This window comes from Micrasema longulum, unplaced genomic scaffold (assembly GCF_059751315.1).
Source record: "Micrasema longulum isolate JH-2025_06_02 unplaced genomic scaffold, ASM5975131v1 h1tg000941l, whole genome shotgun sequence".
Taxonomy (NCBI): domain Eukaryota; kingdom Metazoa; phylum Arthropoda; class Insecta; order Trichoptera; family Brachycentridae; genus Micrasema; species Micrasema longulum.
In genome coordinates, this window is record NW_028278132.1 from 300485 (window position 1) to 318123 (window position 17639).

At 36.7% G+C, this 17639-nt stretch overlaps 1 protein-coding gene across 1 annotated transcript in view; it reads left to right on the forward strand.

Annotated features, from left to right (window-relative positions):
* Nucleotides 1–17639, forward strand: part of Nf1 (neurofibromin 1) — a 107026-nt gene that overhangs the window by 64830 nt on the left and 24557 nt on the right. The window contains exons 38-47 of the mRNA XM_088232051.1: nucleotides 131–268; nucleotides 1378–1558; nucleotides 4308–4414; nucleotides 4889–4965; nucleotides 5673–5866; nucleotides 8744–8847; nucleotides 9440–9490; nucleotides 10707–10793; nucleotides 12172–12343; nucleotides 14056–14194. Coding sequence (XP_088088177.1) covers nucleotides 131–268; nucleotides 1378–1558; nucleotides 4308–4414; nucleotides 4889–4965; nucleotides 5673–5866; nucleotides 8744–8847; nucleotides 9440–9490; nucleotides 10707–10793; nucleotides 12172–12343; nucleotides 14056–14194 — 1250 coding nt within the window. The remainder of the gene's footprint in view (nucleotides 1–130; nucleotides 269–1377; nucleotides 1559–4307; nucleotides 4415–4888; nucleotides 4966–5672; nucleotides 5867–8743; nucleotides 8848–9439; nucleotides 9491–10706; nucleotides 10794–12171; nucleotides 12344–14055; nucleotides 14195–17639) is intronic.

Sequence of the window (17639 nt, forward strand, 5' to 3'; positions counted from 1 at the left end):
AGTGTATTTTTGTAATTATATTTCTATGGTATGGAAATATGTGTATGGAAAAAAAAAAAAACGAGTAGTTAATTTTTTTTGTTTGATAGTGCGCTCCCAGTTTTTGAGTCTCCATAATTTTTTGTCGCAGGTCTGTTTGGTTGACGACAACCAGTTCACGCTGACTATAGCCAACGAGAGCGGCCCGCTGAGCTTCATCCACAACGACTGCGACAGCATCGTGCAGTCCGTCATACACATACGCAATCGCTGGGAACTCAGCCAACCGGTGAGGAAGATCATTTTATATTCAGACTTTTGTGATCATTTAAAGGGAGCAACAAAAGAAGTGTGAAACTGAGGAAAACGCTAAAGTGAGGAAATGAAAAATTGAATTAATTACCTATGATTTAATTTAAAATATTTTGTTTTTTTCAATCGATACTATGAAAAAATTAATTACCTATGATTTAATTTAAAACATTTTGTTTTTTTCAATCGATACTATGTGTTTTTTTTTATTGAATTAAAAAAAAAAAATGTATAAATCATTGTATGTAGGTACTTAACCTTAAAAACACGAAAATAAAAATTTGAATATGCATGAAATGCATACAATGATTTTTCCCCTAAATATTGGGAAAATTTATTTATATGGTATCACTTTTTTTAGTATGGCACCACAGAATTTCAACTGTCATCTACATCGCGGCAAAACTGCTTAACATTTTTATGATAACTGTTTAAACTATCTTCTTTTCACATTATGTTTATAACATCAAATAATATTTCTATTGCCACATCAATGCATTCTCAACCACCGTGAGGGCATTCAGAATCATTCCCTTCCCGCACCTAATGGTGCATAGGGCACTGCGTTGATACACCGATCGCGGCGTATCTTAATCATTTTTGTTACACGAAGGTAAGATTATCAGTCTTACGCTTCAGGTACCAGTCCGGGGACTATGAAATATTCTAGTGTGAAAACACCCCTTTGAATAAATATTTCATATCAACCATGTCAGGAATTGAACCCGAGACCTCTTGCAAGGTAGGCAAACTCGCTGACCATTACACCATGAGGCTGGTATTCAGAATACAAAGTCTGGTTCTATAAGAAAAAAATATTTTTCCATACGCATTAAAGTTCGTATCCTAGTCATGTCAATATGACGTGCTTCAAGTGCGCTCTTCAAAATTTCTTGGCTTTAAATTTAAGCAGAACTTTTCAATACAGCAATTTGTTTTGTCATCACACGCTATGGATTTATTCAAATGACCAACCGCGTCGAGAATCGAGCCCGAGACCTCTCGCATGTTAGGCAAACAAACCTTTGAGCATGGATGGCTTCCTCCGCTAGGCGGTTCTGATGTTTGATGACTTGTTTTTTCCAGGACTCGGTTACGGTCCACCAGAAGATCCGCCCCAAAGACGTGCCGGGTACACTGCTAAACATGGCGCTGTTGAACCTGGGCAGCGCCGACCCCAGCCTACGCACGGCCGCCTACAACCAGCTGTGTGCGCTCACCGCTACCTTCGACCTCAAGATTGAGGGTCAGCTGCTGGAAACTTCTGGTAAGGAGGGAGAGATTCTCAATCACAATATAGAACTCCCATCATCATCATAGCGATGATAATACGATACATAAAAATAAAATAAAACAATGTTTTTGGCTTAGTTTAGTGGCCTATTAACAGCTTACCCACCACATACCGCACACCGCATCTGAGGACATAAGTCTCCTTGGCGGTGCCCACATACACGGAAAATTTGCTTTTTGTCAAACGAGAAAAGCTGCTCGAAAGAGCTCTCTGAAATCTGGTAGCCTTAGCATCTTTGTGCTGAAAGAAAGTAATCCAGAAGTACATAATATGTACTTCATTGGATTGAGAAGAGAGGGAAGTGAATTCTTCACTGACTGGGATAAAATTGATTGGACATGATCAATTCGCCGAAATGATTACAAAACCTTTTAAAAGCCACCAGATCTGTATATCCGACAGGACCTATAACAGGGCCACCGATAGTAGCGAGAAGCTCCATTCGGTAATCATAGAGAAGGGGAAAGGGACAAGACCACAGGATGTGTGGCCTATTAACAAATAATAAACAAATAAAAAAATCACTGATCTTTCTCATTGTGATGTAAGGGTTTCGGAGTCGTCTCTTCTGTTTACATGATCTTTCCAGAATCTTCTTGCTTTGCTCCATCACATAACATCTTCGGGGTACCACAGGTCTGTCTCATTTCTTCATTGCGGATTCAATCTCTAGGCATTCTCCATGTGACTGCCTTTAATTAATTTTATTTATATGGCCAATATAGCTCTGCTGTCAATTACAATGTACATAAATTATGTAATTAGCTAATTACAAAACATGTTAAAAAAAGCACAATAGATTATTAAGGTCCATAAAAATAAAAGTAATCAAAGACGAATACATATGCTTTGGGTGATACCGTGTGTGTTGGATTTCTTCTGACGTTTCGGCTACCATTGCAGGAGCCATCTTCAGGGTAAAGTATGTTTTTGTGTACTAGTAATTTGTACCGTGTCGCAAATAAAGTGTACATAGGACAAACTAAAAAAAATTGACAAACAGAAAAGAGCGTGTATACTTGGGCACCCTGACAAATCTGCAATAGCAGAACATTTTAAAGAAACTGGACATTTTTTCGCCTTCGAACCAAAATTTTTACATAAACCCAGTCATTACAGTGCACGACTAATAAAAGAGGCAATTGAAATACACAGCCACCCAAATAACATAAACAAAGACGACGGGCTTAAATTAAACTCAACATGGTTCCCACAGCACTACATACTGTAAAAACAAATAGAAATGTGCCTTCTGCCGACTGCGACATGGTACAAATCACCAGTAAATAAACACATACTATTTTCTACAAAGCACACAGTTTTCCCGAAGATGGCTCCTGCAATGGTAGCTGAAACGTCGGAACAAATCCAACACACACAGTATCACCAAAAAAAGAAGCATATTGATAGCAGTGACTGCGAAAACCTTCGCACCTATTTAAAGACGAATAAGTCACTAATACACACTATGATACATAGTTAGAGAGGAAGAGCCTAAAGCTGGTAATCCCAGCATGGAAAAGATCCACCTCTCTCCGTAGGCTGTTCAATAGACCGATTGGTCTGAGAATGATTATTCTCCCCACACAGGCATCAAAAACGGTAAATTTGTCCCGCATTCTGGAAGAACAAATGGTCTGTGTTGCCTTGCTCTTAAATAGTTGCTCGGTACATATAATTTTATGCGCTCAAAATGTTGGGATCGTAAACTAACCTGTGAGGCAAAGCTCCTTCTGGGCCGCAAGCTTGCGATAGCGAGCATACCTAAAAGGAACAATGCTGGGTACTGCAATGGGTAGTATCCACGCTCTCTCATGTACAGGTAATGAAGAAACTTTTTCTGTGTTCTCTCAATTTAGTGAGTAAGTGGCTTCTTCAGGCCCCAACGTTACCGCACCACTCTCCAGAATGCTACGCACTAAATTCTCCAAAGTATTTTTTTATATTTTTTTATATGTGAGTTGCATTATTCTTTTACCTTGCTTGTAATGTACAAGGTTTATATTTACTTCAAAGTGATAGTTATTTATTTTTTCACTTAAAAAAATATATATATATTAAATTTACTTCAATGAAAAACTTTATTTAGTTATTTTATGTAAGGATCGGTGGGATGTTTCGGCTGTGACCTGTTTCAAGAGCTTCTCCGCATTTGCTCTAGTGACGTGGAAACCACAGAAAACTCGTCAGGAGAAGGCAGCCCGTTGTAATTCGTCAACAGATCTTCCGATCCACTTGAAGAGTGTTCGGCATTTGGTGTCCCGCTATCATTGATACCTTTTATTGCCTTCACCATATCTGTCATGTATAATGTTACCTCTCTTGACAAGTCCCTATGACTAATCACTACATGCACATCGTGAAAATCCTCATTTAGACTTCTGCATCGCGCCACCAGTTGCATTCTCTGCAGACTAAAAAAGGGGCAATGCATCGATAGATGGGAGACATCTTGGAGAGTAACATCATCGCATGGGCAAGTGTTGATCTCAGATATTTTGAATCTGTGAATATAGCTCATAAATCCCCCATGTTTAGAATCCGAAGTGTTTAGAATTATGTATCGCAAATCCCAACATCTTGGGAGCTGAAGGACTCACATTGATAATGTGACTATGAAACGTTGATGAAGTATCAAATGTTTTCATTTCATCACCCGTTTGTCTCAGATCTCGTATTGCTGGATGTTTTGCTGTCGCTAATTGAGTCTTGTTTTGCCCAGGTCTGTGTATTCCTTCCAATAACACGATCTTCATCAAGTCTGTCAGTGAGAAACTGGCCACCAACGAGCCGCACCTCACCCTCGAGTTCTTAGAAGAATGTATACAGGTTTGTGCTTTTATCAGGTCTGGTAATTTATTTGTGATGCGATTCCGAGTATTTATTGAATGTGCATATTTTACACAACATTATTATTTTATTTTTTTTGGTATGTGTATTTTTGTACATACACAAATCTGGATTTCTCCCGAGGGGGAGTAGGTATATATTTTTTTATCAATACTTAACTTCAATATCAATACATAGATGGTGCTCCAACACGCTAGTGAATGCTTTCTCATTTAATAAGATATATACAAGAATCAAAATGGTACCAGTGTCGATATTCGCTAATAAGCGGAATGGGGAATGTTGTAAAAAACGTAAAGTGGCCACTCAACCCAGCCAATGACAGGTCATAAGCCCTGTAAACGCTCGAATATCGATAATCCTGAATTTGAAAAAATTCTACCTCATCTCTGTAGGAATATTGATAAAAAAATAAAAAAATATAAAAAAATGCATATTTTACTGTCGTTACAGGGTTTCCGCGGCTCCACCATAGAGCTGAAGCATCTGTGTCTGGAATACATGACGCCGTGGTTAGCCAACCTCGTCAGGTAAAAACATTGCCGTAATAAGTCTGTCTGAAATTGACAAAGGACGCATCAGGCACTGTATGTTGCCAAAATTGATGGTGAAATTAAAATCCCCAGTTGAATTAACTCCGATTAACCATTGAGGAATTATCGCAGACTCAAATCCCAATGGTCAACTGTGCAGTTCCATTTACTATGCAACTATAGTCCTTAAAATATAGCTTGATTAGAATGACAGCTGTTAAATTAATTTCATTAGTGATGGGAAATTACTGATCACTGATCAAATTGATTTTATCAGTTATTTCATGCAATCATGAAACTCTGTTTCCAAAAATTGATATAAAAAACGCAAAAACAAGCCTATTATAGTGTGTTAAGGACAATTATTCACCAAAAAATTAGACATTTATACTTTTTTCATGAACAACATCAAATTAATTATTTTTTTATTCGATCAATTAACATTGATCAATTTGTCCCATCTCTAACGTTTTTACAAAATGATGTAACCTTGTAAGAACGTCATTAATAATTAGGTTTATTTTAGTTTTCTTTTGTGTGTCAATATAAATAACTCCTTTGACGTTACTACAAAGTTATGTCGTCACTTTTTCTGACAACTGTCATTCTAATCATGTTGCATTTTAAGGACTATAATCAAATATAATGGAAATTTGTGCAAAAATGTGTGAATTTGTGCACAATTTCTTTATGATCTATTTAAGATTCTGCAAGCCGTCGGACGAGTCCAAGAGGCAGAAGCAGGTGGCGCAGATCCTAGAGAAGCTCATCATCCTGACTATCGAGGAGGTGGAGATGTACCCGAGTATCCAGGCCAAGATCTGGGGCTCCATCGGCCAGGTGCCCGAGCTGATCGATATGGTGCTGGACAACTTCATACAGAGGAGTGTCACTTCGGGTGAGGAACTGCTCTCAGCACTGTCCTTATTAGAAATTAACCAAAGGGAAGAAGAACCATAACATGAACATCAAAATAAACAACGAAACTCTTAAAGAACTAGAACATGTGACTTACCTAGGACTCACAATGGACAGACAATTAAAATGGACCAAACACATAGACGGATTCACTAAAGTAATGGCATCACTACATAGCCTCTTCTACAAAATTAAAGATTTTATACCGAGAAAGGAAAAAATTATGATGTACGAAGCCTATGTCAAAAGTAAATTGAGTTACATGATCGCCTTCTGGGGAACTGGCAACAAGACAGACATAACAAGAATACAAAGACAACAAAATAAAATTCTTAAACTAACATACAACCTACCCTACCTGACCTCTACGACTGAACTGTACGAAAAAACACACCAGTTTGAAATAGACTACTTGACTAAAATTGAGACCTTAAAAATTGTGCACAAAATAACACTGGGAAACATACAAGACGACAACATAATATTAGTCAAAAATGCCGACATACACAAATATAACACCAGACAACAACAACACTATCATATTGAAAAAGCAAAGACAAACACGGGACAGTAAAAATACTACATAATGGACTTAAACACTACAACGACCTACCTTACTACTTGAAAACTTTTAATGGAGACAAATTTAAAATCAATCTGAAAAAGCACATGATGACTGAACTAACTATACTAGACGAGACATAAAATGACTAGAAAATATTAAATTCAATTGTCCCTATTAGGTGACATACGATTTATTCCAATAACATTACAGTTGAACATTGTCTCTTTAAGTAATCGCACAGCGCTGGAGATGTCTCTTCCACTCTTCGTAGCGGTGCTGGATCTCGGATACTGGACTAGCTTTCAGCTGATCGATAATAGCCTTTTGAATGCTGTTCAGGGCCTCACAATGACACTACTTCCCTTTGACGGCAAAGGACAGCACATATTTATTTATTTTCTTTTATTTAGGAAACATACAGTACTAACATATTACAACAGAAATGAAGAACATTTAAGAGAAGGTAATATAGAAGTCCAGGCATCTACAGGGCTTATGACCTGTCAATGGCTGGTTTAAGTGGCCACTTTACACACTGTGTAACATTCACCATTCTGCCTATATTTGAACATCTATATTCCTTCAATTCTTTCATCTGTTGATGTTTGTCCATACGTCCTCCTCCCCCTTCCTTAATCTGCATAGAATTTGTATTCCTTAGGAATATTTACAATAACTTTCCTCTATGCGCAGCTGACAGAGAGTCCCTCAGGACTCTATAACAGCTGCGGGTGGATGGTGGGCTTAAGGGTCTCCCCTCAATGTTGATGTTTGTGAAGTTAAAGGGCTGAAACCTTTATTTATGCGGGTGAGATTCATCTAATTGAATTATTTCACCTACATACTAGGCAACGCCTGAAAATATTATTTTTTCAATTTCTATACTTCTTCATGGACCAGGTAATTTATCAACAATATTTTGAGTTTGTATCTCTGTTGTAATATGTTAATATAAACAGCTCCCCAGGGAGTTGAATCCAGTCCTTGTCTACAAAAATTTGGGCAAACTCAAAATATTGAACATACAGTACAGTTTTTTTTTTTTTTTTTGTAGTTGCAAATTTTTTTTTTTTTTTTGTTTATTTTTCCATACTGTTACATATTATGCATGTATTAAATTACATATTTTATACATTATATTTATTAAACATTAGAAGAGAAAAAGAGAAAAAATACATATTCTAAAAATAAACATAGCCTTAAATTTGGAAAAAATGCCCACAAAGACTTAAACGTCTGAGCGTGGGCCATTCCTTTTTTATTGTTTTTGGTGAATTTTTTGGTATACAAACACAAATATGACAATGCCATTAAAAATCATACAGAAATAACAGGAAAATGACATAAACAATGTAATTAAGACATCAAAGTTTAGAATATGCTGTTGTACGACTCTTTCACAATAGGTGTATATCTGTATTTTCCATGCTGATCCAAGTCCTCAAAGCCGCTTTAAACTTTGGAAGGGATTCTATATTTTGTATTTCCTTGGGTAGGAGATTAAAAGATCTTGGACCAACATGGAAAGAGTGTCTCTGTGCGAACTTAGTTCTGCATCCTGGAACCGACAGTACACTTTCTGATCTGCTACTAGTCCTATTTAAATTATTGCCAAACAATTCCCTATTTTTGTACCTTGCTTTTGTTATGTGCAAGGTTTTATCGAATACCTTAAATTATATTCCGTTGACTTCAACATTTTTCACCGTAGACTTACAATAATAAAAATAAAGCAGAATCAGAATAAACAAAATAATTCTAGAAATATTACATTAACAAATAATAAAAAAAAAAAAATCGTAAAAGTTGGACACTAAAAAACAAAAGGAGCTAGATACCACCATTGAATAACTTAGCCTGCTTGATCGTCCCTGTAATGAATCGAACAGTCTCTCTTCGTGTATCATTACAGTTCATACAGTACAGTTACAAAGTTTAATATTTTACACAATTAGACTTAACTCTTTAATGGACCAGTGAAGTTTCCATATTATAAAGCAATTATATGCAAGGTTATTAATGAAAGTATAAAAAAGAGAAGGAAAAAGAAAAGCATAAATGAAATTTGATTAAAAATTAAAATTTAAGTAAAAAGAAGATATTTTAAAGTTTGTAGTTTGTAGTGAGTGTTTACAAATGGAAATAATATTAAAAATTAAGGAAATGTGTAAGAGTAATTAAAAATTAAATAAAAAATAAAATAAAATAGTTATAACATCTTTTTAGACAGACCAAATTCCCTGTTCCATCTCTGTTGTGTGTCAAGGTTGTTTTATGGCTTTGGTCTTGCAGGTTTGGGCTCGCCCATGGTGGAGATTATGGCCGACACGGCTGTGGCCCTGGCGTCAGCCAACGTGCAATTGGTGGCTAAGAAGATCATCGGACGGATGTGTCGAGTAAGGACTTCGTATATAGGGCGTGTAGAGCGAATGGACAGTGAAAGAAATGAAATGATTGACGATGCGAATTTTGGAGAAAATGGCATGGCCGAATCCGATAAATACTTGAAGACGGACTTGCCAAAAGTCGGAATAATCGGCGTGTGTGCATGAGAAGAATTATGAGTGTAGAGCAAGCGAGGTCTGTATGCAAAGATAGAGTGATATGGTATTATATCCTCTATCGGTAAACTGCACGAAATCAATATTGAAATCTGGCCAAATGCTGTAAAAATACGATCTCTCGATGAATGTTTGTTGAAGGAATTAAAATCAGACTAAATGCTGTAAAAATACGATCTCTTGGTTTGTTAATATCAAACCTAAATAAATAATATATCGTATTTCAAAGGTAAATTTAATTTTGTCATAAAAATTGACTGAAATTCCATTTTATGATCTACATGTTATTAAAATTTTATTTTGATTAATTATTTTTTTATGTACCTTTCTGTTTTTAGAATAATTATAATTTTGTCTTCAATATGCATTCATTTTTGTTATTTTTGTTTTGTGTTTATTGTTTATTTTTTGTTTTATTTTGGTGCAGGCCCTTTCAAAGTTGCCATCGCAAACATTTATTCCCTTGGGCAATGATTGTGTAAGTCTTTTGTTTCTTTTTATATTTATTTATTTCATTGTGATAAGAGAGATTCTTTTCCATTTGTGTTCGTCCAGGGTGAGGGACGAGCACTGTCCTACGTTTACTCGGTAAAAAAACTGAATGTCGCCCGTGCAATGCCTGCATACCACCTATTCTCCTCTACGGATGCGAATCTTGGTATTTCACTGGGGCCCAAAATGGACAGTTATAGAGTTTTTAGAATAGGCGCTTCGGTAGAATACTGCGTGTGGAATGGTATGACTTCGCGAGGAATGCGGAAATAAAACAACAGACGCATCGAGCTCCGGTGACAATGAGGAATTCCAGCCCAACCCGGATTCAAATTTAAAAAATGTTTTCGTGTACACGTGAATATTTAAAAATTTTGGAGTAGGATGAAATATCTCAAAAACGCACGCAAAAATAAATAAAAAATGTTAAAAATAGTATTCATTTTAAAATTGTAAATAATGTAGTCACTCCTTATATCTACCGCTTTAAAGCCCCCGCACCTTGTAAGGAACGTTTTGACCATAGAAAAAAAGAGTATAATTTTCATTAAACTCTTTTTTTAACCAGAGATTATGTCAACTTTCTAGGTTTTTCCAAATCGAAACGTTCGTAAAAACAACCATAACATAGAAATGAGCAAATTACGATCAACTAAATGAAGTAGTCAAAGCAATATTCCATAGATTCTTGTCAGTTTTGTTATTAGCTGGAGAAATACAACTTACCGCGGTCAGTGAAAGTAAGAACGCCTACCGTTTCATGACGTCACTACTGAAAAGTGACACACTGATTACAGTCAAATGTAACTTTAAAAAATCATATCTTTGTAAATAACACACAAAAAAATAAAAATATTTTTGCTTAGTTAAATAGTACGCTAATAGAAAAAAAAAAAAAGAAAACAGTGGAATTCCTCATTGTCGTCGAGCGCAGGCCGTACGTTGCGGAAGTCTCCCGAGAGCCTCAACCACGCTCGCCTACTTTACAAGGCATCTTTGAACTGCGAGATTTTTTAAATATGCTACTCAATGGAGAATTCTAAGTTTGCGGTGTCAAGTAGTATAGTTGAAATATGTTCTTGCAAGATTTAGAGACGGTTTTGAATTACGCTATTATTTAGGTAGGTAGGTAACTTTCCGTTTTCCGTGGAGATTTCTAAGTTTGCTTGCCCTCCCCTCATGTGTTATATATTTTGAAACAGGTGGTAGACAAGACGTGCCATTCTCCGACTCCGATGCTGGAGCAACATCAGATGTGGGATGACATCGCCATTCTGGCCAGATACTTGGTACGTATATCTAGTTTAGGTTATTCCTTAATATATTGCCATTATTATTTAGTTTACAACTGCATAAAACTCAAAAGTAATGGTATTTGAAAGGAAAGTGAGGTTACTGACTACATAATAAATGTAAACAACGAATGTCTCGAACAAGTAGAAGAATTTGTGTATCTGGGAAGCATGTTTTCAAGAGATGGAAGAGTAGAAAAAGATGTTGAAAGGAGAGCGAATTAACAAAATGAACGGCGCACCAATAATAATAATTATTATTATTATGGATAACTTATATAGCGCCATTTTTGTAATATAATACCTCAAGGGCGCTTTACAAAGTGATCATATAAAGATATAAATTTAATTTTAACTTTTTAATTTAAGAAAAATAATGTACTTTGTCACCACATGCGAAGAATTTATTCAAATGATTTAGAGAACAAGTGGGTTTTAAGTTTCTTCCGAAACATGATTTCACTCTCACAGTTTCGGACTTCTGCTGGGAGAGCATTCCATGCCATAGGGCCTGCGACCGCAAATGCGCATTCACTAAATTTAGTGCTCTGTTTGCGTAGAGGTATAATAACTTTTCCTCTCGCCGTAGACGTAGTTGATCTAAGCGTGAGACGCCTGTCAGCTAGTTCATCTAGAATGCAGAGTTCCATTAGATATTCCGGAGCAGAGTTGTGCAGTGACTTATACATAAGCCAACAGAGTTTGCATTCGACCCTCTGTAGAAAACGTAGCCAGTGTAGTTCCCGAAGTAGTGGAGTGATATGACTGAACTTAGAGATTCCAAAAATAAGTCTCGCTGCGGCATTTAATACAGACTGTAGGCGAGTCATTGGATGCTTTTTTGGAGGAAGAAGAATGCAAGCAAAAAGCAGTGACGAGATGTAGTCACACCAGCAAAGGCTGCTTACGGCTTGCTATCGGGCCTTTCTATTAGGGAAAATACATGTCAAAGAAAATCTACTCTTAGGTTACCATTCGATTCAGACAGAGGAAAACTTGTCAAAATCTGGCGCTTCCCAAACACTAGATTCGGAGATCGTGCTTTTGCCGTTGCCGGCCCCTCTGCCTGGAGCCGATTGCTTTCAAACTTACAAATCATCAACAGTCCCAGTCAGTTCAGATCTCAACTAAAATCTCACTTCTTTAGTTTATCATACCCTCTTGAGCTTAGTTAGAATGCAAGTTTACGTATGCAAATTTAAAGCATTACACAAATCAGCCAAATATAAAAATAGCAAATTATATAAACTTTAAATGCTTTCATTGTACCCCTCGCTGCAGTTTTGTCAATTTTTGATAAATCTAATACCCTGTGTATTTATGTGATCAATCAAATACCATTCACTTTTATTCTGAAGACAATGATCGTTTCCAGTTGATGTTGTCATTCAACAACTGCCTGGACGTGGCTCGACACCTGCCTTACCTGTTCCACGCTGTCACCTTCCTCGTCTGCTCCGGGTCGCTCAGCATGCGAGCGTCCACCCACGGGCTCGTCATCAACGTCATCCACTCCCTGTGCACCTGTACCAAGCCGAGCTTCTCAGGTGACTGTTACAGCAAATTAGTCAGAATATCTGAATGAGGAAATTCATTGTTTTTTATTTATTTGTTAATATACTATTAAAGACGTCGGCCTCGTGCAATACTATAAGAGTTGCATTATACAAATGTATTGGATTCGATAGAAAATGATGACATTGCATCGTCGGTCATTAGTCTACTTCAGGGGAACAAATTTAACAAGTGTGTGTCATCGATTATGGACTATGGACCCTACAAGAATATAAAAAAGTACCCGCTCAAGGCAACAACACCTTGATGTGGCTCTCATAAATGAATATTTATAGTATTTACGTTCAAAGCATTAACTTTGTGGTCAAAATTTTTTATCAATGTTAGTAAATATTAGTATTGGCGGCCTCGTGCTGTAGTGGTCAGCGCGTTTGCCTACCATGCAAGAGGTCTCGAGTTTGATTCCCGACATGGTAAAATGAAATATTTATTTAAAAGGGTGGTTTCACACTAGAATATTTCATAGCCCCAGGACTGGTACCTGAATCGCAAGAATGATCATTTTACCTTCATGCAACAATGATCAAGGTACGCTGCGATCGGTGTACCAATGCAGTGCCCTATGCACTATTAGGTGTGGAAAGTGAATGATGATGATGAAACTTTATATATTTTTTGCACCGTGTAATGCGGCAAGTCATGTGTACATCAAAAGTAAGGGTCTGTGCTTCTCCAAAACCCTATACGAGTAGAAGAAACACTCGGAGAAAAACGTTTTGAGCGATGTACGAGATGTTTAAATTTTGCGAGTTTAGAGAGTCCGATTGTAATTTTTTTTATTATTATGTTGGTAAACGTGCCCCTGAAGTATGCTAAATTTTTCAGCTGTATTGATTGTTTACTTTGTCTGTGGCAGCCGCTAAGGTTAGGCGTGTTTTTATGAGCTCGGCGATTTTTGTTTGTTAAAAAAAATGGATCGAAAAATTTTTATCAAATTTTGTGTAAAAATCGAAATAAAGTGTAACAAAGTATGTGAAATGTTAACAAAGGCCTATGGTGAGTCTGCTACGAGTAAAACAAGAGTCTACGAGTGGTATAAGCGTTTCCAAGATGGCTGTGAAGACGTTGAAGATGACGAACGGCCTGGACGCCCCAGCGCATCAACAACCGACGAAAACGTGGAAAGAGTGAATGAAATCGTTATGAACGATCGCCAAATCACAATCAGAGAAGTCGCTGATGATGTTGGCACATCGATTGGCTCATGCCATGATTTTTTTTTAATGTTTTGGGTATGAAACATGTGGCAGCAAAATTTGTTCCAAAATTTTTGAATTTCGAACAAAAACAGCGGCGAATGGAAGTTTCTCAGGTGTCACTAAATGAAGTCAACGACGATGCAGAATTACTGAAACGTGTTATAACAGGTGATGAAGCGTGGGTTTACGGATATGAAGTCGTAACTAAGGCTCAATCGTCCCAGTGGAGGCATTCTGGATCGCCAAGGCGAGAAAATTGCCGAGCACGCCGAACACGTCCAACTTTAGCGGCTGCCTCAGACAAAGTGATCAATGAGTACAGCTGAAAATTTTAGCATACTTCAGGGGCATGTATACCAACATAGTAAAATTGACAATCGGACTCTCCAAACCCGTAAAATTAAAAAATTCTCGCTATTATCCGAACACATTTTGTATCATAATTGCTTCTTAATTAATTCATAAATATTTTTTTTATGTTCCAGAGGAGACCCAGCGAGTTCTCCGCCTGTCCCTCGACGAGTTCTCCCTGCCCAAGTTCTACAACTTTTTCGGCATCTCCAAGGTCAAGTCCGCGGCGGTCACGGCCTTCCGCAGCAGCTACCGGCACCCCAATGATAGGTGGTAAGACCCTCGACCCTCTTCTCCATCTTCTTCATCTGTCTTCCTCACCGTTTCTGCTCTTCCCTGACTGTGATCGGAGACGCCTGCTCCGTACCCCGTCTCCCGAATACTTTCTCTTACAACTTTAATATCTTCTTCAAACTTTTCTTTTCCACTATAATATTTTTATTTCTTGTTTTCAAATTTTTAAGTAGAACTCAGCTTGTCCATTGATCCTCGATTGAGAAAATTTTTCTCTTAATATTATTTTCAGTAGTTTTACAAAATTTTTCCCATAGTAAATAAATTGACAATGTGAAAAAATCAAATAGCAATTGAGAATAAATATATTTGCTTCAATTTCTTGGTCACGTCATAAAGCCGATCCTCGTCTACATTTTGTGAGCCAAGTGATTGAACAGTTTCTACAGCATCTTCGCAAGTTAATGAACTTTTCAGATCGAATTTGGAGAATATTTTGAATACAGAATGAGGAATTTCAGTGCATTGGAAGTGGAAATTGGATGCAAAAAATGATTTATTACACGTGCTAAAAATCAGACCATACAATTATTATTATTTATTTTATTTGGGAAATGAACAGTTCTAAATACATATTTATAGTAAACAAACAGATGTATAAACTCAGAACCAATAACATATTTCCACAAACTATACAAAGTTAGTAAAGAAAATATTATTATTTATTCATTTATTAACATGACAGAGACACAGTTTATAGCGACACAATCAGGAACAACCCATGTCTGTGAACTTGCTCCGACTCGCTAGAAAATCCGTGTTGAGTCGGGGCACTTGTAATGCATTCATAACCATACATTCACACACATATATACATATATATTCGCACATACATATTTATATTATATTTTATACATACATATACATATATATTAAGTTTAAGTTTATACACATCATTGATACTTTATACATTACATTTACATTTTACATTTATAAATATAATATAAGAATACAACATATAAGGTTAATAAATAAATAAAGGTTTCAGCTCTTTAACTTCACAAGCATCAACAGATGAAACAATTGAAGGAAAATAGAGATATCCAAATGCTTGCAGACTGGCTGGATTTTCTTCTTAGGGCGTTGTTCATATTTGAATTTATCGCAACAGAGAGCGAAAACATTTTTGAGAAGGGAATATGGGAGTCTAGGCATTTACAGGGCTTATGACCTGTCATTGGCTGGTTTAAGTGGCTACTTTACACTCTGTGTAAGATTCACCATTCTGCTTGTGTTCATCATCCGCATTTCCTCAACTCTTCCATCTGTTGACTTTTGTGAAGTATGTAACACAGTGTGTAAAGTGGCCACTTAAACCAGCCAATGGCAGGTCATAAGCCCTGTAGATGCCTAGACTTCTATATTACCTCCTCTAAAATGTTCTTCATCTCTGTTGTAATATGTTAACATATAAGGTTATTGGTTATAGAGAAACAGAGAAATATATATATATATATATTGCACCACAACAGGCCAGGAGACCTAATTACAGTGGTGAATTACATCACAGAATACCCAGGCTTGAGAAAAATCACACCTTATTTTTTGTGTTCTCACCGGGAATCGAACCCGGAACCTTCAGTGTGAGAGTCAAGCGTCTTGACCACTACACCATGGAGGCCGCCGGTTAATGGCAGGCAGCCTTTGCTGATGCGCCTATATCTCGTGTACGGCTTTTTGTCCAAGTTCTTCTTCCTTCAACGTTTGGTTGACCAAAATGGAACGGACAATTAGACTCGGAAAGGAAGTTTATCTCAAGATCGGGGTGGAATAGGGGACGATGGAGCTTCCAGTTGTGACCCCGTAAATTTGTGTTGGGATCCGATTGATGCATCTCACGCAGGTAGCAGTCATAGGAATTGTATTGAGAAGTTTCTCCAAAATGCATAAAAATGAACCACAGTAAAACCCCTGTTTTCAAGGGAGCAGCGAAAAAAAGTGTTAAACTGAGGAAAACCCTAAAGTAAAAATTGTAAAAATTGTCATTACTACTACTACTACCATCACGCCATTTCACCGTAGGGGTAGGCAGAGAGAATGGACCGCCACACACGTCTATCCTGGCATGCATTCCTAGCTTCCTTCACATTCATACATCTTGTCATACATGCCCTTCGGTTCTGCCTGCTTTTAACATGACCAGACTTAAGATTTTGGTTTATCCGATCGTGCCGCGTCTTCCTCGGTCGTCCTCGTCTCACGTTGCCGTTCATTTTCGCCATATATACTTGTTTTACCATTCTTTCGTCGTCCATTCGTTCTACGTGACCAAACCATCTCAGAGATCCTTTCTTAATCTCATCAATTATACTTGACTCGGATTTACACTCTCGCCTGATTTCATCATTCGTAACCCTGTCATACATTGATTTCCCACACATTCGTCTAAGAGATCGCATTTCAACCGCGTTCACTCGGCTTTCATCCTTCCTCTGCCAGCTCCATATCCAGTCATAATTAGGGATTATTTATATTTACCTGTGATTTCATTAAAAATATTTTGTTTTATTTCAATCAATACCTCAATGTATTTTTTTTTAATTTAGTTTTTAAAAAAAACATCTAAATAAATTATGTAGGTACTTAACCTTAAAAACGCAAAAATAAAAATTTGAATTTTCATAAAATGCATACAATGTTTTTTTCCCTAAATATTGGGAAATTTAGTTTTTATGGTATCACTTTTTTGGGTATGGAACCACAGAATTTCAACTGTCATTTACATCGCGGCAAAAATATTTCACACCTTTATGATAACTATTTAAACAATTTTCTTTCCAAATAATGTTTATAACTTCAAACAATGTTTCTAGTGCCAAATTTTTAAACTTTCTGCATTGTAATTTATTAATGTAAAGACTTTATTCTCCCTAAACATGCGTCAACCGCATGTCACAATTTATTAAAATGTAAAATAGTCAATTACACTAAACCTACTTTGAATTTAGTTTGAGACAACAATTTACACATTTTTTTATTTACTTTGATTTTATTCAATATTTTGGGCAAACGCGGCGGCGCGCCGCTCGGCGTCTTTTGACAGATCGAATGAGTTTCTAAAAATTTTCTGCGTAAAACCGGGATTCTGAAAAGCGTAAAAAACGTTAATCGGGGGAATATTTTAATTAGAATGTACGTAAAAAAAATGGGACCTAAACCTTTTGCTGTAAAAAGCAGGAAAAAGTAAAATTTAGGAATGTAAAAACGAGGTTTTACTGTATGTACTTTGAATGACGTCACGAGTTCTTGTGAATCAACCAATGATAGGGTGTTGTGATAGGTTTCCGGATTACGGGAAGCCAATTTACCAATCAGCAGAACTCGCCTTAGACAGCTTATGACATAAAAATTGCAAAACTTAAAAAAATCGATAATACGATAATACGGTACATAAAAATATATATTTTTTTTTTTGGCTTCCTTT